Here is a 25,091-nt window from a genome sequence, read left to right as displayed (position 1 = left end):
ACTGACATACCACACCCATTAAGCCACTCTCACAGAACCAGTAGTAAAACAATTTGAATCCCACCACTCATCTGCTCATTGATCAAACCAGGCAAGAGAGGGGTGCTTGGTGGGGGGGAGGTTTTCCATCTCTTAGAGAACTGCACATGGTGACCCAAGGAAGCAGGCTTTTCCTAAAGGAGCATTCTCCTCCATCAGCTCAGTCAGCTCAGCTCTATCCCTCCTTATTTTCCAGAAATCCCTCAACACCTGGTTTTGTCATGAAAGGACTGGTCACATTTTGAGGTTGCTCTTCTGCTAATTGAATTGTGTATGTGTGAATCTATGTTTGTGTCCGTGAATATGATTGGTTTCAGCATGTTATTTTTATACCTTCTTTGCTATACACGAGCAGCCCCCAATCTTTGGTTTCTCCATGAATCAGAGGGAGTGTGGTTTTGCGTGCTGCCTACACTCTGCGGATGCGGCTTCGCCTGTTTGTGTGGCCTGATTTCTGACATGCCACAGCTCTGTGCTGGTCCACGGACTGGGGGTTTCGGACCCCTGCTATACACAACCTAGAATCACTTCTTGTGAGATAGGCAGTGACATAAATCTGATAAGAAAGTAAATAAATAAATGTTAATGAATTGCTCTTTCATATCCTGTAATTTGTAAATAGGGCAGCACGGGTCAGCAACTCTTGGAAGTTTACAAGTTAAGTCTCACCTCCACATACATGTAAATACTTTATGCACATTTATGGCTTCAATGAGTGAATTTCCCATTTCCAACCATTCTGAAATTAGTAATCTGTTTCCCAATAAGAGATTTAAAGTAAGTTTTAAATGACCTTTAAATCCTAAATGGCATAACATCATTGTGCAATTTGAGTTCAAAGTCTTGCTGAATTTTTTTTTTACACTTCCAGTGGCCAGCAATTATCTTCAGATCCTCAGCTTGGATAGTTACATAAAAGGCAGATGTCTGTTTTGTGAACTCCACTTTTATACACACCATGCTTTCCCAAAAAGTGTATAGAACCTGTAATTTATTTGTCTTTAAAGTGTGAAGTTAGGAGTGTTGGTAAATAATTGCCCTGTAGTTCCGGTGGCATTGTAGGCGTTGAAGGACGTTCCTTTGGGAACGCCAGCCACGTGATTGCGTTTAAGCTGCTAGAACAGCATAAATCAGCTGTAAAGAGGCTTGAAAATTCCCCCCTTGGGAAAAGAGGGGAAGGAGAGCAGTCGGTCAAGGGTAGAGCTCCCCATAGACCCCCAGGAGCAATTCTGGGGCTCGAAGGGTGAGAGCCCCCCAGTAGCCTGACAAGGCTCCACATCTCGGGATGCTTCTGCTGCAGCAAAAACAAAACACCACGACCACCCCTGCAATCAATGTTTTAATCTACAATTGAATAAGAAGCAGGCAGAGCAAAAACAGGAGCGATTACAATTGCAAGTATAAACTTTAACTCCGACGCAGTATCACTTCCTCTGTGAAGATTGAGGAGAACAAAGGGTAATAAAGATGGCGTCTGCAAGTCAAAGGGTGTGATCAAAGCAATACTTAAAAGGAAAGTATTTGTTAAGGTTTGGTTAACGTCGTTAAAAGACTCAAGAGCTGAAGATTAAAGAAAACGGTTTTGGTTTACTAATGAGCTATAAGATTTAACAAGTTTGAGGATTAAGTGGATTTTTTGGACTCAATAATTTGGTTGTTGAAAAGTGTGATTTGAATATTCGGAAATGCCTTCAAAATAAATCAAAATAAGTGCCTCTAAGAGTGCTGGAAGTCACCTGGCCCAGCCACCTGAATTGCAGTCTTTATTATTTTGGGGGGATACACAAACAATGACATTTGAAGCTCTCCAAGGCACTTTAAAGGCATAAGCCTTATTTCTGCAAGAAAAAAATTACATTTGCCCTTAAAGATGTGTCTGATGAAATGTCTGAAATTAAGGACTTAATTCAAACCCGTAATCAACAAATAAGAGAGGATATAGTCGATGTGTTTAAGGGTTTGTTTGCCTTTGTAACATCATTGGGCGACAGGGTGGAAGAAATTACCCAGTCTAATGTGAATTTGGAGAATAAAGTTGATGAGATTCAAATCAAGATTGAAAAATCAGAGGCAGAAGTTACAATTATACAATACAGAGCAATGGAATTTGCTTTGAGAATAAGAGGCTTGAAAGAAGATAATCAAGAAAATTTGAAAGAAATCTTTGCAGAAGCTTTTGCTCAATTAATTGATGAACCAAAAGCAGAATATGATTGGCAGATTGAAAAAAATTATCGTGTTAATTAATGGATTGCCAGACAAAGACAACTACCAAGAGATATTGTAATGTACCTTGTTACCAGGAAAACAAGGAATGGAATATTACAAGCGACTTAAGAAAGAAAACTACAGGTGGCAGGACAGGAGGTGGCAGTACTGAAGGAAATTCCTTTTAAAATAGTGAGATCCAGAAAGGATTATGCATTCCTAGTTGATGAACTTAGAAATCGCCAGATGCAGTATAGATGGGAGGCCCCAGCCGGATTGGTGGTGAATTATTTAGAAGAAAGATATCGTCTTAACTCAGTTTGGAAGGCAAAAGATTTTTACAGTAATGTACTAAAGGCTGGATATGCACCATCCCCAGGATAAATCCAGAAGAAGAATCAGAAAAATAACAGGATGTGAGATAGTAAAAAAGGTTATCCACTTAGGATTTTATATTACAATTTTAAATGGGAGATTACATAAGTATAATTATGACCATTATGGCACAAAATATAGATAGAGATGGATAAATGGGAGAACCTACAATAGTTTTTGCTGGGAAGGATAATAGTAGTAAAATGAAAGTCTTGTTTAAGTTTTTATTTTTTCTTTAAATGATACCAAGATTTTTAAAAAAGGAAAAAAATAAGATGCAAATATGGAAGAATGGTAGAAAGGTATTGATAATTTTGTCTAATAATGATGGCAATATGGGAAAAGATTTGGGTAAGAAATGAAAAATTTATGCAAGATTAAAACCTGATAGAGAGTTTTTATAGGATGTTTTATAGACGGTCTTTAGATCTTAAAAAGTTAGCTTGTGTGTATCCCAATTTATAACCTAAATGTTGGAAATGTGATTGTGTTGATGCTATGTATTATTACATACGATGGACTTGTAAAGAAGCTAAAGCATTTTGGATAAAAATATAGTGGTATTATTTAAAATATTCACAAAAAGAGGATAAAGTTCACTCTTCAGTTGTTTTTGCTAGGTATAATTACAGACTGCACAATTATAGAGACTAATTTGATTCTGAATTTGATAATGGCAACAAGATTGCTGGAAGAAGGAAGAATTGCTTACTATTCAAGATTGGACGTTAAAAGTAGTTAATTTAGCAGAGACGGCTAAAATTTCAGCATATTGGAAAGACTATTCAGAGGAGAAACACAAGTTGGAATGGAGAAGATGGATTGACTATATTCAAATAAACATTGGACTAAGGAACTTCAATTAGCTTATGAATGAATAAGGAATGTTATAGTTTATCCAAATTTAGCTTAATAAAAGGGGAGTTAAAGTACAAGAGGGAGGTAAGATGTTATAGTTAGTTAGCTTATGTTAGTGTATGATTGTTAAATGTTTATACCCTGGATTTTGCTCTGGGAAGTTGGGGGGGGAGGGTTGGAGGGGTGGCAAGGTTGGGGTGGAGGGAGGGAAGGAGAAGGGGAAATATCTGTAAATTCTACTAAAACTTTTCAATAAAAAAATAATAATTGCCCTGTAGCGATAGAAATAAAAGAAAACATTGTTTAAAAAAAAGTTAGAGGAAGAATGGAATTTAGATTAGATAATGGCTTCAGTTGGCCGCCTTCTTCTTTCAACCGTGTCTCATTTAAACAGCTTCTGGGATTTTTTTTAAAAAAAACAAAATTTTATTGGTTTTTTTAAGAAATAAAAAAGGAAAGGGGTAATGGAAAGGTTACAAATTTTGGCAGTTGCAATGTGCGGCAGGTGTCCCCTCCCTCCATACTCATAGTGTACATTTACAGAAAATTCGATACTAAATAGCAATATATAGTCAGCATATAAATTCTATTAATAATTTCAATCAGTTTATATCAAGCAGATTTTCTTACTCATTTTTGTGATCTGAGTTTTCTCGATATTGCCCCTTCTCCCCCCGCCAGCAGATCTCCGGCCCCTCCCGTGTCTTGCATGTCTGTTGTAGGATCATCTGATTTATCTAGGAGTGCTTTATTTTTTTCCATAAAGGCCTGCGCCTCTATGGGTGTATTGATTCTAACTCTTGTATCCTCAGCTTCTGGGATTTTTGAAGAGGAAAAGAACTCAGAAGAGAATGGATCTGACATGGGCAGGAGTTCTGCTTCTTCTCTCTATAATTTTCACCCTTTTCGCATCTTTCCAATTGTACAAGAGAAAAGGGCAGCTTCCCCCTGGACTTGCTCTATGGCCTATTCTGGGGAACATATTTCAGCAAGATGTTTTACCTCTGAATAAATCCTATAAAAAGGTAAGGTTAACTAACTATTGTACTTCTCCAAAGATATTTGATGTTGCCAAAATCCCTTCTACATATACAACTAAGGTGAAAAATGGGTTTGAACAACTGTACACTGCTGAGAAGATGCCTGATGAACTGTTGCAGGAAATGCAATTGACCATTATTGGAATTGCAGAAGAACACATACCATATAAGAAGTCAGAGAAAAAGTGCAAATAACTTTAAGGTGAAACCGTCAAAATAGCTCAGCAAGGAAAAGCAGCCAAAGCAATAAGCAAATGGGAAGAAGCATCTAAACTGTTTTTGAAAATGGTGAAGAGTACTGGGCCTAAAACAGAATCTTGGGGTTCCTCCCCCCGCTCCAGTGGTGGGATTCAAATAATTTAACAACCAGTTCTGTGCCCTAATGACTGGGTGGGTGGGTGTGACTGGGTATGTGTGTCATGTGACTGGGTGGGCATGGCCAACTCAATGTCACTTCACTAAGGGGGGGGGCGAAGTCGCGATGACACAATGTGCGATGTCAATGCTCTGAGATCGCAATCAACACTTTTGCCACTGGGGGGGGGGTCCAAACAGATCTAAACTGTCCCGTAGAAACAGTGAACAGGAAGAATACGTCTTTCTGAACTCGGGGATATCGCAAAATCCCCGAAAGAAGCAAGATAAATTTCTTCAAGCCGGTGACAAATAATCCAGCCAAGGCTATCTTCATTGATGAAACCTTTACAAGCTTTTTAAAATGGGCGGATTAAGTCTTCTGTTTTTATCTTTTTTTTCTGTGACTCTCGGAGATTTATAAACCAAAGCTTTCCTCTTTCATCGCAGTGGGTATTATTATTTTTAAATTCATTTAAAGGCTGGACCTCTTTTTCTAATTTGAAATATAAAACAGATATAAAAAAAGAAATATTTTAAAAGTGCTACCTGCCTGGAGGTTTTGTTGATTGGAGCTTGTTTATTCAAGAGGAACTTTTCCCTTTCTTTGTGGTTTGTTTTGATGGCTCATTACAGAACGATAGGGGTAAGCCAAATGTCCCTTTGAAGCGTGTTTTCAACCAGAGAAGAAGGGGGAAAACGGCTTTTGTGAATCCATGTTTTAACTTAAAAAAACCTATTTCAAAGGACAAGACAAAGAAGAAGAAGAAAAAAGTAAAGAATTTATGGACTATGAAACTTTATTAACGAAAATATGGATAACACTGCTGACAACTAAAGACAAGTGGAATAAAGAAGAAGAGGGCATCAGGATTATATGAGAGATCTTAAAAGCAAGGAGTTGCTAGGACTAGTCCATACAAAGCTGATTAAGAAGAAGCTTAGAAGATTGATACCACAAATGGCAAAGGACATAAGATTGTTTTGTTATTGGAAAGATACAGGTTGATAGATGGAAGAATATAATTTAAAACTACTAGCTAAACCTAGTGAAACTTAGTGACAATAGGTATAGTCAAATAAAAAATTGATAATGATAATACTGTATACAATGTGTAGTGTTATGATAAGCAATAATTGGATATGAATATTGAATGATACCCAAGATTATATATAAAGGTTAATAATAATAATAATAATAATAATAATAATAATAATAATAATAATAATAATAATAATAACAACAACAACAACAACAACAACAACAACAACAACAACAACAACAATAAAAAAGAGAGACTAAATTAGACATAGTTAAGTTTTGATTATTAGGGGGAAAATGTTGTGACATAGAATATAGCCAAATAAAGAAAGGATAATAATAATAATCTATATATATGTTTGGGTATAATATAAGGAAATCTGATGTAAATTGTAAACAGCGATTTGAAAAGGAGGATTAGAAAACCTTGTTATTAAATATTATGGATGTTTAGCTAGAATAGGATATAAAGATTTAATGTTAATGGAGGATTTTATAAATAAGTAAATGAAATGCCAGTATGTGGTTATGTATTAAATTTTGCTATATTTCATGATGAAGGACGTTTAAACAATTATAGTCAAATAAAAGTGGAGGTATGATGATGGTAATATGTTTAAACATTTGAGTTCAGATACTAGAGTTAATATGAATTACACTTGATGACGGTGGAAGAGATGCACAAAAACCGTTTGTAACCAACTGATACACTTTCTACAGGATGTAAAGAAGTAGGATTTTTATGATTGTTTTGAAAATTAAAAATAAATAAAAAAGTTTTTGGAAAAAAAAATGTCACTGCACTAAGTGTACATGTCCTAACATTATTACCGCATTTAAACACACATTATGATACATAACAACTAAAGCTCTTTGGAGAAGCAAATGCTCACATATTATACAATGACCTCCAACTTAGAAATAAAAATATTTCTCATTAAATCACCAAACTGGAGTCCTCTGTAAGGATCCCAAAGAGAAGAGGCGTCTGGTTATATGCATCTCCAATCTTTGCCTGGGTAATGGAAAAGAACGGCGCATTCACAGAGCAAAGGCCATAACACCCAAGAGAAGGATGGCAGAGAAGACAGGGAAGGCAGAGGGCCACTGGGTTTCCCCAGGAAGACACTCCCTTCTTCCGAGCCCTGAAGCCGAGGCCACCCACCCACCAAGAGTGGGCCAGTGCTCGCTCACCTGGCTGTCATAACCGCATTGTGAATGTCTAGATAGGTCATCACTAAGGTGCCAGGCCCTTTCTGCCGCTGGCCTGCTGAGGCTGTGGGCTCCTGCTCCTGGAGCTGCTCTCTGGCAGGCGGCTGCTTTTCCCAGTTTGAAGGCAAAGATGAGCTGAGAAATCTTTTTAGACTTTGACTTCAGTGCTGTATCCTGATTAAACAGGATATTTTATTATTTATTATTTAAATGTTGGTGTTACCCAACTCCACCACAACTCCAGGCAGTGCGAAATCACAAGAAGTGTGAAACAAAACAACTTAGGCATATAAACCACTGTTTTAGCTGAAAGCTACAGTTCCATCAAATTCTGGGCAGGACATTTTAAGAAGGATATTAAGAAATGGAAGCATTTCCTTAGGGGATCAACCAAGCTCATACATTTTTCTACGGAATGGTTGAAAGCTTTTGTTTTGTATAGCCCAGAGATCTGTAGGGGGATACACTTCAAGTACTTGAAGGCGAATGTGGTGAATTCTGGGCATGGAAGGAAGGCATGTGTTGGGCCACTTCTTCTCACCAGGGCTTTCTTGCAGAGAGAAAGGCAGGAGGAACTCTGTGTGAGCCAGCCAGCCTAGGCCGAACTCACCGGGTGCTCCTGGCCAGTCCCCTTTGAAGAAATCATTGCCCCTGTCCCATGTCACAAAGAGAGGCTGGCCACGCATGCCCCCAGCCACTGTCTTTCCCAACCTGCCCAGAAGCTCTGGGCTAGGCAGCAGTTTGGCTTTCCCAGATGTCCTCAACCCCCGATCCTTGTCTGTTCTGCCCTTACTTCCATATCTGGTGGCAGAGAGAATAGTGAGCCAGACTGAGCCACCACCACTTGTCCCCTTTCCCCAGCCTGCATCTCGCCTCCACTCATACTCTCCATACTGCTGGGCCTCATCTGCTGTGGCTGCCACTAGATGGGAGTGGTCAGTGGCTGTGAGGTTCCACCACTCGCATCACCCCTCTGCAAGCTGGCGCTTGCCCACCCGCCTACCCAATAAGATTGTGGGAGAGCCGGGCCCAAAAAATGACCAATCCTCAATGTATCTCCCACCCCAGGCAGTCCTTTGGCCAAGTGCGGCAGGCTCAGAGCTACTCATCTCCCTCCCCCACCATCAGCCTTACCTTCTCAGGCCAGGTGAGAGGCGAAGGAAGGCTCACCAGGCAGGCAGGTAGCTGTGCTGGGTGGGAGGAAAGGGAGAATCATGAAGGAAGACTTCGCAGGGAGCTGGGTTGTATGGTGGGCTGGGGCAAAGGCAGGCAAGTGGGCTGAGCCGCAGGGGGCCACGTGGTTGACGCAAGGGAGCTAGACATAAGGGAGCAAGAGAGCAGAAATTCCTATGCTGCAGCCAAAGTAGGTGAGGCAAGATAAGGAGTGACTGTGTGGGGCAGGATGGGGCAGGTGGGCTGAGGGGTGGCAGCCAGTGGTATGATTAGCTATTTCTCCAAACCTCACAAAAATGTAACAACTGGTTTGCCTGAACCGGTCTGAATTGGCTGAATCAGTCAGCATATTGGCCCAAACAATCTAGGTCCACATTTTATTTTTCCTCTAGGCCAGTGATGGTGAACTATGACATGTGTGCCACAGGTGGCACACAGAGCCATTGGTCAGGGCACGCATGCGCATGCTGGCCAGCTGATTTCACCCTTTTTAAATGCCATTTTTCACCCTCCCCAAGCTCCAGAGGCTTTATATGAGCCTAGGGAGGGTGAAAAGAGCCTCCCCCCACTGAGGCCCTCCGGAGGCTTCATGAGCTTCCGTGAATCCTTCGGAATGCTTAAAACGACCCATCCGAGCAAACCAGAAGTCACTTCCGGTTTCCTTGGAAGGTCGTTTTGAGAGCTCCGAAGGCATCAGGGAAGCCTCCTGATGGTCCCTGAAGCCTCTGGAGAGCGTCGGGGGGGGGAGGGAGGCTGTTTTCGCCCTCTCCAGGCTCCTACAAAGCCTCTGGAGCCTGGGGAGGGTGAAAAAAGCATGCAAAAATGGCGGGGGGAGCGCCTGTAGTGCATGCATGCACACTGGGGGAGCGCATTGCATTATGGGTGCGGCACGCCTACACACGCCCCCCCTGCGCTCCCCCCACTTATGGCACGCAAGCCAAAAAAGGTTCACCATCGCTGCTCTAGGCCCTTCCTCTACTTTTCGGATGACAAAGTTGTCAGCTAACTTTGGCTAGAAATCTGTTCAATCTCCAACTTGCTGCAGAGTTTTTCTCACAGTTGATATCAAGTTAGTTAAAGTCTCCAATTACTACTGTGGTACATTAACATTTGTTAATTGATTAACAAATTGGTTGGTTGGCCTGTAGGATACATCTATAGCAATGTCATTCTTTTTCCTCTTACATTTTCCCATATGGATTCTAGGAGGTTTTCATCCTTGGTTTTGTGTATTTCTGTAGAGATGTAGTGATCTTTTATATATAATGCAGCTATACCTCTTTTGTTAGGTCGGTTTCTTTTGAATAGTTTGTATCCTTCTCTCAGTACATTCCAGTTATGAGTTTCATCCCACCAAATTTCAGTGATGGCAACTATATCATATTTATCTAATATTTCAAGTTCATCCTATTTCTTCCATAAACTTTGAGCTTTATATATAGGCGTTTGAGTTATTTATGTTTTTTGGGTATGTTTCTTAGATTTCACATAGATTTTTAGTAAGCTAAAGAAAGACTAGCTTGGATTATCAGGGTTAGTTTTAACTTTGTAAAAGATAACATTTCATGTAACTGGTAAAAACAGAACTGCTGCATTTTATTACTTTGGGGCTAGTACAGAAGTGAGTTCTGGCTGAAAAGGTAGAAAACTTCATGCAGTATTAAAAGGAATAGAAAATGGGCGGCTGTATATTGTTTAATGGACTGCTAAATTGACAAAATGGTTGGCTAAATTGGCCATGCCCACACAATCACATGACTGCCAAGTCACTCCTAGCCAGTCACATGGCCACCAAGCCACTCCCACATGGTCACATGACTGCTAAGCCACGCTTACAAAATAAGCCACGCCACAGAATTGGTAGTAAAATTTTTTGAAACCCACCACTGGGCTAGTACATCAGAAATGCAACCAAAGCAGAGTTTTACCTGGAGCAGCTCATGCTATTCTCTACAAGATAGGTTCACTAATCCACAGATATCCATGAAGGATAATATAACACTGTCTGTCACTCATTAATTAGGAGATATATGCCATGTAATGGAACATAATCATATTGTTGCATTCTTTGGCCATTAAAAGTTATTGAACTTTTGCTTGAACATGTTGAAGGTCTTTCTCTATCCAATTTAAGAAGTATTTCAAGCATATCTTAGAATAATTTCACACAAAAATGCTTTTTCACCTAATTAACTGAAATTTCATCTAATTCTATCTTTAGCTTGCTGCAAAATATGGACCTGTATTTACTGTATGGATCGGATCAAAACCAATGGTTGCTCTTTATGGATATGCGGTGGTAAAAGATGCTTTGATAGATCATGCAGAAAAATTTAGTGGGCGAATTCAAACACCTTTGAAGAGGCGACTATTTAATAATAAAGGTTCACTATCTTTCATTTCCTTATTATTATTTTTTAGTTTCAATAAGTAATTTGAAAGTATTTATATTACTGATAGCTATGAATGATTCACTTGAAACCAGGTTTTGTAAAGATGTTGATTTTGTTATGCTTCATGAAGTGGAAGGAAATGTTTTTTCACCATTTTTCTTCCACTCCTGAAGTCTGCCCAGATTGTTGTTTACTTGCAAGAAAATATAATCTCCCCTTAAACTGGTTCTCACAAACACTTTTCAAAAAGGACACATTGAAGAGCAAACGACCAATTTCTAATATTTCAGACAGCTTGTGCAAAGGCCTAACTCTCTAGCGAGGGTTGTAATTGTGGGAAAGATGAAAGTAAGAAGATGATGGACTCAGTTACAATGGTGGCAAATACTATGTTGGTGCCAGATTGCTGTGGAGAAGATCTATGAGGCTGCTAATATTTGGCAGTGACTTGTTGGCTCATACCTTAGCAGTCATAGCTTGAAACTGTGTTCTTTTTATTGGGGACAACTCTACTGCACAAAAATACCTGAACTGAAGCAACTCCAATTTTTTTTTGACTCACTGAAAATTGCATCTCAGTACACAATTCTCTCCATGTCTGGTATAGGGATTTCTTCCTGTACCATACCACACTTACAGAAACCTGTGACATTACTTCCACAACTTCATTCATTGTTCTTTTGATATAGCAAAAATCGGGAATGGAAATGTCACTGCGTTTATTTGGTTTGCCAGCTGTGCCTACATTCTGAGTTATACAGCAGAATGAACTGTCTCTTATCAGCAATGGTTCACTGTGCATGTCATTACATTCCGAACCTTTCTTTACCTTTTTTCCTTTGTCTGTCTGCAAGGCAGACAGGAACTCTTTGCCAAGATGTAATTATTAGTTAGTAAGTTTGTATTTTTACTTTATTTACAATAAAAAGTTTTTCTTAGATTATGCCTCAGGTTTATTTTTTCTTATTTCAAAAGTATACTTCAAGGATATGCCAAGATCCATTCTCATTATTTCCAGGGCGGAATTCACACCCTGACAGGAAATATCAAAAATGTGCAGTTCAGCTGACTAGTAATACAAGCATGAAGGCATGTGTAGTTTAAAAGCGGAGAGGAAAAAATGTGCAATGCACATTTTCCCTGAAAATGAGACAAGGTCTTATTTTCTTGTGACCCCGGAAATAAGCACTTGGTCTTCTTTTCAGGGACATCTTATGATTTTTGAGGTGAAGGAAGTGGCGAGCGTGGTCACCTCATGGCTGCTGCTTTGTTGCAATATTTTTGGAAAGGGCTTATTTCCTGGGAGGGCTTACTTTAGCGCATGTGCTCAAAAGCCCAATTAGGCTTATTCTCTGGGGAGGTCTTATTTTCAGGGAAGCAGGGTATTTTTTTGCAGTTCTGCAAAATTTGAGGATTGATATCACATTGTGATCTGTTTCCTGTGTCTTTGGTTTCAGTTATAGCCAATACTGATAAGAAGAAATGGAAAGTGATGTGACAGTTCATACGAGATTTTGGGATGGGGAAGAAAAGAATGTCTGAGAGGGTGTGGGAGGAAGCCCTTTGTCTGATGGAGGAAATGGCTACTACAACAGGTTAAAAAAAGAGAATCTGGAAAGGATTTGTTGTATTATGTGAAGTTAGCGGATAATTGGATTCTACACTGAATGTCAAATCCTCTACACTTAAGTGCACAAAATAAAGAAAAACATAGATAGGGAGTGAGTGCCCCTCTTTCTTTTCTTTTTGCAATATTGTTCAGAAGCAAAAGGAAAAGTACACAAAGGAAGTTTTGAGCTTTTTCTCCCTCTTTTCTATCCTGTATTAGTATTTGGCTTTATAAAATTAGAAGCATGCTCAGAAATAGTAAAATTTTAATGTGGTTGTATGAACTAAGAGATACAAAACCCTAGGAAGCATTAAGTGTTGGATAGATTAGAAGAAAGAGATGGAGGGAACAAAGTGCTCAGTTAAAACTGGAAGGAAAAGCAAAAATGTTGCTTAAAAATAATTTGAACATAGTGCCAAATAAAACATCAGGCAAAATCAGCAGCCAGCAAAGGACCATATGGATGAATGAGACAGGTGATCTAAAGGTGGAAAAGAAAACTTGGTGGAGCTCCCACGCAATCAGCACAAACCCCCACTGGCAGTTAAAAAGAGGAACCGGCTGAGATCTCACATTGCTCCTGGAAGCACCAAGCCAGAAGCACCAAGCCGGAAGCAGCAGCCTGAAGATGATGAATGAGACTTCATCGAAACGTCGTGATGATACTTCCAATTCTACGCGGGAGAAAACCCGAACAACCAAAGACATACATACAAACACCCGCGAAAACCTCAGAATATATATATATATATATATATATATATATATATATATGTGTGTGTGTGTGTGTGTGTGTGTGTGTGTGTGTGTGTGTGTGTGTGTGTTTGTGTGTGTGTGTGTGTGTATGAATGTATGTATGTATGTATGTATGTATGTATGTATATATATGTATATGTGTACATATATATATATATATATATATATATATATATATATATATATATATATATATATATATATATATATATATATATATATATATATATATATATATATATATATATATATATATATATATATATATATATAAATGCATGATCAGTGTGGCACCTGGGTGTCATATATTCTAATACAAATAAAATGAATCATAATTATTACATTCAATCAACTTATGCATTTGAAATAATAATACATATTTATATTTGGCTATAGTCCATCATTATTCAATTATTCCATATTATATCTTGTTATTACTTTTATTATTATAAAATGTATACACTAATATTCCCTCTTCTCTTATTAAAGTTAAAGTTAAAGATTAACTTTTATCCAACAGACCAGAAACTATTTGTTCAATCCTTAAATTACCCTTCAGGGAGTGTACTTGTCCCAATTCTTTAAAACCCACATATGAACACTCAGTTCCATTTAGATAGTCCCAGAGGTCGCCAAAAGCCTCTTTACATCACTTTTGCAGGTTCAATCTTCTAGCATAACATTCAAATATCCCTTTAGTTGAATTATTTCCTCATTTTTACATTTGAGTCTCCAATAATCATAGGGTATCTTAAAATAATCCAATATATATTTTCAGTCTTTCATATAGATGTAGTTTTCCCTTTCATCAGCAGGTGGCACACCACTTAAATTTCAATATTGTTACTCTGATGTCCTTTGGTTTGTAGAACAGTTATCAAAGCAGAATAAATTTCATGGGTAAGTAATTCCAGCATTTAGAAATGCCTTTCCAGTACCTTTTTTCCCCCAATTTAAGAGTTCAATTTCCAGTATATTTGAAAATTTGTTATTTTTCTCTCCTGTGCCTGTCATTTCCAATCTGGTATTTGCTCAAAGTGCCTAGATACTGATTTAACACAATATCTGAGCCGATAGTTCTAAGTTGTTCCTTGGGGTTAAATTTAAAGCAAAAAGAAAATCCTCTCCCCCAGTTTCAGCACAGACCACCTACTTCACTCCTGCACCAGTTGGCCCAGCTTTGTGGCAGCCATCTTTTGGCTATCTTTCTTCTTACTGTGGCTGAGATGGGAAAAAAAAGCCCAGGTCAGACAGTGGGTCTGTGACTCCCCTTGACCTCACAGGGTACCCCTCTTTGCTTCACCACCTCTACAGGGCAGCTTTGGCTCCCTCCCAAGCCCACAAACAGGAAGAGTTCAGCATAAGGAATGCAGAGACCTGAACCTTGTGGCTTAAATCACCCTGACGTCATCTGAAAGTCCAAAACTTGGTGGATTTCAAAGTGGAACATGGAAACAATACTTTGTATCTCCATTAAAGTGGCTATAATATTTTAATATTGCAATCATATTACATTTTTAGATAAGAGGGAAAAAATAATCATCCCAAGGTCTTTGGCCTGAACAACTTTTTTGTTGCAATTTTGTAGTAAGAATCATGGAAGAGAAGATTCACATTCATTGATCACACTCATAAATTTCTCTGGCCTTTGTTGCAGGGCAGCCTTTTGACCCAAGAAGAAGTTGTGCAAGTGCTGTTTCTAATGTGATCTGTGCAGTAATCTTTGGAAATCGATTTGATTACAAAGATCACACCTTCATAAAGAACCAGGAGATTGTGGAGTCTCAAATAAGATTCCTTTATAGTTTCCTAGGAATGGTATCTTTTTCCTCTCTGATGCTCCTCCTGATACCCCATTTTTCCTAATAGGTCTCTCTTTGTGTACAAATATCCAAATTAGAAGTGCGAAGGTTAAATGCAATGATCTACTAAGCATGAGCTATCAAACTAGACATCCAGTGGGACTGACCTATTCAAACATATATTAATTCTCAGCAAACCTTTCCTGGCTAGGCTTATTTCCTAGGAGACCGTTTCCTTCTTTCATAACTCCTTTGGTTCCTGATCTGCTTGTTCTAGAATTACTGATTTCTTAACTAGTCAGGGAAACCCAAACATGGAACTTTACCGGAGGGGATATGTCTCCTAATAGTAGTATTTCACTGCAGTTCTTTTACCTCTTGATTGAAAAGTTGTTTTTAGTTCTCATGCACAATTCCTTGTTGTTTTAACAGATTACATCCATCCATCATCCCCAGCCAATAAATTAATGATATAAGGACAATGTCAATATTACAATCAAACTAATTATTATATTTTACAATCAAACTATTATAATATTTTTTAAAGTGCAATGGTGTACATACAGCTATAAATCATATTAGCAGTGCTAATTATCATGTTAGATTGTAGACAGGTGCATCTCTCCTTGTCATGGCTTTTCAGACAACTCCCATATGTTTATGCGCACACTTCTTTCTTCCAGTCTTCAAGGACTTTGGCCATTTTCACCATTATCCCTTTGTAGGAGAGATGGGTGGGGGGAGTCTAGGAAAAGAGCAGGTGAGTCCCTTGACAAAGTATCTCCTGCATGGAAATCAACCCAGGTGAGGAGAGATCTGGGGGAATGCTTTCCAAGAGACATCACTTCAATTAACTTATTACAAAGATACATTTCCATTATAATTTCTAGATGCTGTATTTACTTGTGACTACAATTAAAGACAACATACTGAGATTCTTTTTTTAAAAAAACACAAAGTTTTATTGGTTTTTTAAGAAATAATATAGGAAAGGGGTAAAGGAAAGGTTACAAATTTTGGCAGTTGCAATGTGCGGCAGGAGTCCCCTCCCTCCGTACTCATAGAATACGATTACAAAAAATTCAATACTAAATAACAATATATAGCCAGCATGTAAATTCAGTTAATAATTTCGATCAATTTATATCAAGTGGATTTTCTTACTCATTTTTGTGATCTGAGTTTTCTTGGTATTGCCCCTTCTCCCCCCGCCAGCAGAGCTCCGGCCCCTCCCGTGTCCTGCATGTCTGTTGTAGGATCATCTGATTTATCTAGGAGTACTTAATTTTTTTCCATAAAGGCCTGCGCCTCTATGGGTGTATTAATTCTAACTCTTGTGTCCTCCCAGAATATTAGCATACCTTCAGGCATCAACCATCTGAACCACACCCCCTTCTGGTATAGTTTCTTCGCTAATTGCGAATAGCTTTTTCTTTTCTCCCTCACTTTCTTGGGGATCTGTTTCAGGATGGTTATTTCCCTAACTTGGTATTTCAAAGCTTGCCCCCTTTGTGTACTCAGAATTTCATCTCTTGTTATTTTTCTGAGAAATTTAATGTGTACCTCCCTGGGTACGTTGTGTGTTCTAGCATAGGCTGAGTTCACTCTATAAACCAAATCTAATTCCCACCCCATCTGTTGTTTCTCTTTCTGAATGTATTCAGCCAAAATACTTGTCATAATGTCCCTGTCAGCGTTCCAAATATCATGCAGAATTAAATCATTGTCCAAGGCAAAGTGATCCTTAAAACTCCAATTTAATAAGACAGACATTTTGGCATTATGCTGTGAAATTTCAACTCTAACGTACATCCTGTGAGTTCACCCAGTTAAAAGTTCATCATCTATCCCCACACCCCATAATTCATCACATGGTCCAATCTTCATCTTCCATGCTGGCATGTACACCCCTCTTCTTCCGGCCAGGTATTGAGGTGCAGAGACAAAAGACGACCTTGAGCTTCTAAGAAAATCCATAACAATACATTCCACAATCCTACTCCTTATCATTAATCCTATTCCCCCCCCCCAACTACTACACTATTGAAACAGCATAGAAAATTATAAGAAAGTGTGGCAGGCCAAAGATCCTAAAAAGAACATAACTACAGGCCTGACAGGCGGCCTCTCCTCAAAAGAAAAACGTTTCCTGAAAAGAGAATAACATAAAAGTTAACTTATTAAAATTTAACCACCTCTTCCTCCCCCAGGGGGACCCTTTGGCTTATCAGGGAACTTCTCATGGAATTGTTTCACTAATTTATCTGCTTTCAGATCCCAACTTTTCACCCACGTAGCTTCTGACAAAGGGTATCCCTTCCAATGCACTAAATATTGTAAGCGACCCCTATACAGCCTGGAATCTAATATTTTTTTCACCTCATAATGTGTTTCCCCTTCTACCACTACGGGAGGAGGTGGCGGTTGGGTGGATGGTCTCGTGCTAGACCCCCTTACCGGCTTCAATAAGCTACAATGGAATACCGGGTAAATTTTCCCTAAGAGTCTGGGTAGGCTGAGTCGAACTGTAACTGGGTTAATTATCTTTTCTATTGGGAAAGGACCTAGAAATTTTGGACCTAATTTCTTACTAGGTATCTTTAATCTTATGTATTTAGTAGACAAAAAAACTTTGTCCCCCACTCGAAAGGGGGGTTGTAGGGAACGATATTTATCAGCTTGCTTCTTGTAGGCTTCTGCCGCATCTGTTAGTGCCTTTTTCGTATTCTCCCATCCCTTCTTTAGTGCCTCCAGCCAGGGACATGGAGGAGGGAGGTTCCTTAGGTAGTTCAGGCATGGGAACGAATTCCATGCCACTGGTAATCTGGAAAGGAGTTAATCCTGTACTGCTGTGAACCGCATTATTATATGCTACTTCAGCGAAAGGTAGCAAGTCCGACCAATTGTCTTGCTGATAGTCCACATAACACCGGATGTACTGTTCCACCATCGCATTGGCCCTCTCTGCTACCCCATTTGTGCTGGGATGAAATGCTGAGCTGAGTCCCTGTGTGGACCCGATCGATTTTAGGAATTCTCTCCAGAACTTGGCGGTGAATTGAACTCCGCGATCTGAAATGATCCTATTTGGAACCCCATGTAGGCGATAAATGTGTTTCACAAACATTTTCGCTAATTTCTTTGCAGATGGTAGGCTTGAACAAGCGATAAAGTGTGCTTGCTTGGAAAACAAATCAATAACTGTCCAGATTACTTTATTACCACTGCTATCTGGAAGTTCGACGATGAAGTCCATTGCCATCTCTTCCCATGGTCGACTAGGGTTGGCCACTTGTTGTAGTAGTCCAGGGGGCTTTCCCGGATGGGTTTTCATTGTTGCACAAGTAGCACAGCTTTTTACATAATCTTCCACCTCTGACCTCATCTTTGGCCACCAAAATTGACGTCTAGCGAGGTGGAGAGTTTTCAGGAATCCGAAATGACCTCCTAGTTTCGCATCATGACTCCGCTGTAGCACTTGCAATCTCATCTCTGCAGGGACGTACAGCTTGGATCCCTTCCAGGCTACACCATCATTAATCGTTAGGATGTCCTTGTTGTTGTTGAACCATGGGTCTGTCTGGAGGGCTGCTTTCAGTTCAGTTCTCAGTTTATCATGGCTTCGACTGGTGACTTGAGCTGCCTTTTGGTGAGAAGGAGATATGATGGGGTGGAAAATTTCTTCCTTCTTACTGTCAAACTGGGGTTTTCTCGACAGTGCATCTGCTAACAAGTTCTTCTCTGCGGGGATGTGTTTAATTTCAAATTTGAACCTTTGGAAATATTGGGCCCAACGGACCTGTTTGGAGGATAACTTTGGGCAAGGAGAGTTTTGAGGTTTTTATGATCAGTCCATACCTCGAACGGTATATCCCCCCCTTCCAGGAGATGCCTCCAGGTGAGCATGCTCCACCTGATCGCGAATGCCTCCTTCTCCCAAATGGGCCACCTTCTTTCCGTAGTGGTGTGTTTCTTGGAGATGTAAGCGCATGGTAAGAGGTGGCCTTCTTTATTCTTTTGTAGTAGCACCGCGGCTATCGCGACATCACTGGCATCCGTTTGGATTATGAAAGGTCACTCTGGATCGGGGTGTTGCAATATGGGTTCTTGGGCAAAGAGCCGTTTTAATTTCTCAAAAGCCTTTTGACAGTCGATTGTCCATTTTAATGGTTGGTTTTCTTTTAGTGTAGTAGGGGGGGGGGCGTTCTTAATAGGTCAGTCAATGGTAGGGCAATTTCAGCAAAGGTTGGAATAAACTGCCTATAAAAGTTTGCAAATCCAAGGAAGCTTTGTAATTGTTTGCGAGTGCTTGGAGGTTTCCAATCTAACACCGCTTTCACTTTTCCTGGGTCCATTTCTACTCCTTCATTGGAGATACGATATCCCAGGTAATCTAGCAAGGTCTTGTGGAATTCACACTTTGACAATTTTGCATAAAGCTTGGCAGCTAGAAGTTTTTTCAGGACTTGCCGTACCAGTTTCACATGTTCTTCCATGGTCTCAGAGAAGATCAAGATGTCATGTAAATAAACGAGTACTCCGCGGTGCAGGTGGTCGTGTAGCACTTAATAATAATAATAAAAATTTATTTCTTAGCCGCACCCTCTCCCAAAGGACTCGGGGCAGCGTACAATAAAACATAGGAAATAAATATATAAACAAACATACATATAACAAAAACGTATACCAAGACATATACATATACAAGGAGGAGGTGAGCTGATGAATAAAAAACAATTAAAAACACAATGTTTAAAAACCCCTAAATAATTTAATACAATTAAAATACCCCAAATAAAAAACCCGTCAGGAGCGATATAGTTGGATCAAAGTTGAGCCAGGCCAGCTACTTGAAATAGGTGGGTCTTGAGCTTTACACGAAAGGAGCGGAGGTCAGAGGTATTCCTAATATCCGGGGGGAGGTCATTCCACAGGGCTGGGCCCGCCACAGAGAAGGCTCTACTCCTAGGCACCGCCCCCCGGCACTGCCTGGTGGACGGCACCTGGAGGAGACCCTCTCTGTGCGAGCGGATTGGTCGCAGGGATGTATGGGGCAGAATACGATCCCACAAGTAACTAGGTCCTGAGCCATGGAGCGCTTTGAAGATCGTTATCAAAACCTTGAAACGCACCCGATAGACCACAGGAAGCTAGTGCAGCTCGCGCAGGAACTGTGTCACATGGGAGTACCTAGTACTCCCCATAACTACCCACGTGGCTGCGTTCTGGACCAACTGTAGCCTCCGGGTGCATTTCAAGGGAAGCCCCATGTAGAGAGCGTTACAGTAGTCCAAGCGAGACGTCACCAGTGCATGAGTGACCATGCGTAAGGCGTCCCGGTCCAGTAGGGGGCGCAATTGGCGCACCAGGCGAACCTGGTGGAACGTCCCCCTTGCCACGGCTGTCACAAGGTCATCCATGGACAGCCGGGCATCCAGGAGGACGCCCAAATTGCGCGCCCGCTCTACGGGGGCGAGTTGGATGCCCCCGGTGGCCAATGATGGAATTAATTGGCTGAACTGGGGAGCTGGTACCCACAGCCACTCCGTCTTGGAGGGGTTGAGTTTGAGTCGGTTGCCATCCATCCAGACCCGTACGGCTTCCACACACCGGGACATCACTTCGACGGCCTCGTTGGGGTGGTTCGGGGTGGAAAAGTACAGCTGAGTATCATCAGCGTACAGATGATAACCCACCCCGAAACCACGGATGATCTCACCCAGCGGCTTCATATATGTGTTGAACAGGAGTGGCAAGAGGACCGACCCCTGTGGCACCCCACAAGTAAGGGGGCGTAGGGTCGACCTCTCCTCCCCTGCCAACACACGCTGCGTCCGGCCAGAAAGGTAGGAGCCGAACCACCGCAAAACGGTGCCCCGGACCCCCAACCCCTCCAGCCGGCGCAGCAGGATACCATGGTCGATGGTATCAAAAGCCGCCGAGAGGTCTAATAGGACCAGGATAGAGGAGCAACCTCTATCTCTGGCCCTCCAGAGATCATCCACCAACGCGACCAAGGCTGTCTCCGTGCTGTGACCGGGGCGGAAGCCGGACTGGCGCGGGTCTAGATGATCATTTTCCTCCAGATGTCATGGAAACTGGTAAGCCACCACACTCTCTACAACCTTCGCCAAAAAGGGAAGGTTGGAGACAGGACGATAATTGGCCAGCTCCAGAGGGTCCAGGGAAGGCTTCTTGAGCAACGGTCTCACCACCGCCTCTTTCAAGGCGGCCGGGAGAGACCCCTCACTCAACGAAGCGTTCACTAGGCCCAGGAGCCAGTCTCGTGTAACCTCCCAGGATTCCAGTACAAGCCAGGAGGGGCATGGGTCCAATAAACATGTGGTGGGTCGCAGTCATCCACGCATTCTGTCCAAATCCTCGATGGCAACCAAGTCAAACTCCTCCCAGGTCGATTCCTCAAGACTCGCCACGGACGTCTCCATTGAACCACTGACAGGGACCCAATCCTTCCGGATTTGAGCGATTTTATCCTGCAGATATTTTCCAAATTCCTCTGCTCTGCCCTGTAAAGGGGCCTCCCGCGGCCTCTGAAACAAGAGGGAGCGGGACACCCGAAACAGGGCGGCAGGGCGGTTCTCTGCGGATGCAATGAGAGTGGCACAATATTGGCGTTTGGCCACTCTCAATGCCACAAGGTACGTCCTTAAATGGGCTCGTGCCTGTGTTCGATCAAATTGGGAACGGGAGGATCTCCAACGACTCTCTAGGCGTCTCTTGCGGCATTTCATCACCCTTAGCTCCTCGGTAAACCAAGGGGCCAGGGTGGATCGTTGCTGCCGGAGAGGCCGCAAAGGCGCCACCCGGTTCAAGGCCCCGGTAGTCGCATTATTCCATGCGACCACCAGGTCGTCTACCCGGGGGCAGGTCAGGGTTACACGTGGTGGCCCAAGCTCCGTCTGGAACCTATATGGTTCCATCAGGCACCTGGGGCGGAACCATCTAATGCTTTCCGGTTCCGCCTCCCCGCAGCGGGAGGTAGCACCAGGGAAGTCAAGACGAAGGAGTGAGTGATCTGACCATGACAGGGGAGTGATGGTTAAATCCCCTCCTCCCAGATCACTCAACCACTGGCCAGAGACAAAAACAAGGTCCAGGGTGTGACCTCCATCGTGTGTCGGGCCCTGAATCAATTGGGTCAGGTCCATGGCTGTCATGGAAGCCATGAACTCCCGAACCCCCTCTGATGCTTCTCCCATCGATGGTAGGTTAAAATCCCCCATCACTAAAAGTTTGGAGGTCTCAACCACCACCGATGCGATCAGCTCGAGGAGTTCAGGCAGGGCCGCTGATGTATAGCGAGGAGCCAGGTATACTATCAGCAGGCCCAACTGTCTCCCAGGGCCCCATTTCACAACAAGGGATTCACATCCGGACGTCTGTGGCACAGTAGACTCCCTCGGCTCTAAGCTTAAAAGTTCATCATCTATCCCCACACCCCATAATTCACATGGTCCAATCTTCATCTTCCACGCTGGCATGTACACCCCTCTTCTTCCGGCCAGGTGTCGAGGTGCGGAGACAAAAGACGACCTTGAGCTTCTAAGAAAATCCATAACAATACATTCCACAATCCTACTCCTTTCTATTCCCCCCTCCCAACTACTACACTATTGAAACAGCATAGAAAATTATAAGAAAGTGTGGCAGGCCAAAGATCCTAAAAAGAACATAACTACAGGCCTGACAGTCCCTTATAACTTCATTATCTGTCTCCACCACATTTTGAATTCTAAGGTAAAAGGACATTCTCTCAAATTCTATTTTCATCTCTTGGGTGTCAAGCTCTTTGTTCCCCTTCTGCACCCCTTCCATCCCCTCCCTCACCTCAGCCGTCCCACCCTCCAAAAGATCCAGTCTCTGTGAGGTTTTGTTGATCTGGTCCTGGTTCTCTTTAATTTCTTCTTTCATCTCTTTTAGTCGTCTTTTAATCTCCTCTTGTCCCTGTAAAATTTGTTGAAACATTTGTTGGAATTCAGCCTCAGTGGTTTTGGGCTGCATCAGAGATGTTATCATTGATTGTGTACTTGGACTGGATGTTGTAGATGCCGGGGCAGAGGCAGCGAAGCCAGGCTTCCCAGGAGGTGGTTTTTTATGTGACATTATAGAGTTCAGTCAGTACAGAGAATGATCAGTCAGAAAGGTAGAACTGCCAAGAGAGTTCAGGAGACAAAAGGTCCAGGCAGAAGAGGATTTTTCTAATCACACTGGCAATAGAGTAAAGTTTTTCAGTCCAGGGAGTCCAAAAAGTCACAAACAGCAAGAGATTTATCTGAGTAGCACGGAGACAAAGACCGGATGCCTGAAGTTTTATAGGTGGAGTCAGTTTTCACTGTTTATGAAGACAACGGAAGTGTGCCATCTTGCCCTGCCAGCTTCGGGCTTAGGAGGCATAACAAAAGTTTCAAAGTTTCCAAAGTTTCCAGATCATCATTCCCTTATAAGTTTAAATCCAAAATTCACCTTTGCTAAGAGCGCGGCATCATTAATTGGCTCTCTCCCTGCCTCCTCCCCCAAGGGCCGAGAGCAACAATAGTTAACAGCTGCCTGTCTGAGGGGGGGGGAATCCCCCTCCCTCCAGCCGTGCTTCTCAAATCTAAGCCGAAAGGAGATTTTAAATAGCTGGCAATTTCTTTTGAATATACAAAGGGAATGGAGAGTGGATTCCGTCTCACCGCACCGCAGCCGCGTCCTTCTGAATGTTTATTCTTCCCGCTGCCTCGCAGTGAAGACGCTGGAGCGCCACCCCATCATGCTCCCCAGTGCCTGGGGCGATGCGGGGGGCCCCCCAGCCGCCGCCGACTCGGAGGATCCGCCGCGGTGCCGCCCCTCCAGCAGGAGCCTCTACGGGGCATCCTGTGCCCCCCAAGGAGTGAGGGGCCCACCGGGAAAGTGCGGGGCGAGCAGAACCTGCCCGTCGCCGTCAGCAGCTGGAACCGGAAGTCAACATACTGAGATTCTTGTGATTCTTGTCTTCTGGTCTTGGACCTATCTGAGGGTTGACAATTAGTAATATGAAAGTAAAAGCTACTCTCTGAAGAGTTGGGGTATTAAACCTCCACAATAATGACCAAACAGGCATACTATTTAATTTGTACTCTGTGGCAGGTGTACAATACTTTTCCAAAAACAACGGAATACTTTTTGGGGCGACACATCAAGTCTTTTGCTGAGATTGAAAAATTCCGCGATTATATCCGTGAAAAGGTGGATTTCCACAGGAACACATTGGATCCCCAGAACCCACGTGATTATATTGATTGCTTCCTTCTCAGAATACAGAAGGTAGGCATGTAGATACCATATCTGGATAACTGTATAAATATCTCCAATAAGCATCTAAGATGAAAGTACTTCATCCCAGGTGATGATGGTGGTGGTGATGATGTTATCCATTCAGTGGTGTCCAAGTCCTGGGGATAATATGGTCCAGGTCTTTCCACATCTTCTGATCTTGACCTTGTTATTTGAATTGTTCTGTGCTCTGGCTTGTGTCCAGACATTGTGTTCTTCAGTGTCACTTTTTCCACCGGACAGTTTTTCATTACTAGACTTGGATATAAATGAATTGATAAAAATATTCCTTTCCATTACCTGATGGACAGAGTGTACTTCACAAACAATTTGATATTGATTTGGAAAGTTTATAAAACAATGAAAATATTGACTATTTAAATTATAATTGTATGATGAATCAGGAGTTTAGTAGTTCTGGCTGAGAGACTAGTCTGTGTAACCCTCCTGGAAGTCACAGTTTAAAGCAGTTTGTATTTCATTATCCTCATAGTACTGAATTCAAGGCTGAAGGATGATATCTAACAAGCTGACAAAAGCTGATGAAAGAAACACCTCAAGTCCTACAAGGGTTCAAAAGCTATTTGTGTTATTTGAAGGATACTTCCTCAGGCAGGAGAGGGGTCATAGAAGTCCATCTTTTAAGGAATGAAGTAGACAAGGTCCTCAACCCGGTCAACTCTACCACCTGTCAGTAAGATCCTTGCCCTTCTGGATGTTGAAAGCCTTCAGGACAGTGACCAGAGGGTGGATCCAGGCAATGATTAATATGTCACTGGGGGGGGGGGAGGCATTTCTGGAGGCTTTTAAGGAGACCTTGGTTTTCCTCCTCCTTAAAAAAACATCACTGCCAGGACAACTTTCATCCAATTTCCTTTTTGGCCAACATTGGGGAAAATGTGGAGACCTGACAGC

General features: G+C 41.8%; 1 protein-coding gene across 1 annotated transcript in view; it reads left to right on the top strand.

Moving 5' to 3' along the window:
- LOC309398648 (cytochrome P450 2C20-like) overlaps window positions 1-25,091 on the top strand; it is a 177,606-nt gene that overhangs the window by 131,023 nt on the left and 21,492 nt on the right. Inside the window, exon 3 of the mRNA XM_081965740.1 lies at window positions 10,523-10,685. Coding sequence (XP_081821866.1) covers window positions 10,523-10,685 — 163 coding nt within the window. The remainder of the gene's footprint in view (window positions 1-10,522; window positions 10,686-25,091) is intronic.

The sequence above is a fragment of the Natrix helvetica genome (genome assembly GCF_964273705.1).
Source record: "Natrix helvetica genome assembly, chromosome: 1".
Classification (NCBI taxonomy): domain Eukaryota; kingdom Metazoa; phylum Chordata; class Lepidosauria; order Squamata; family Natricidae; genus Natrix; species Natrix helvetica.
This window is presented reverse-complemented; position numbering and strand designations above follow the sequence as displayed.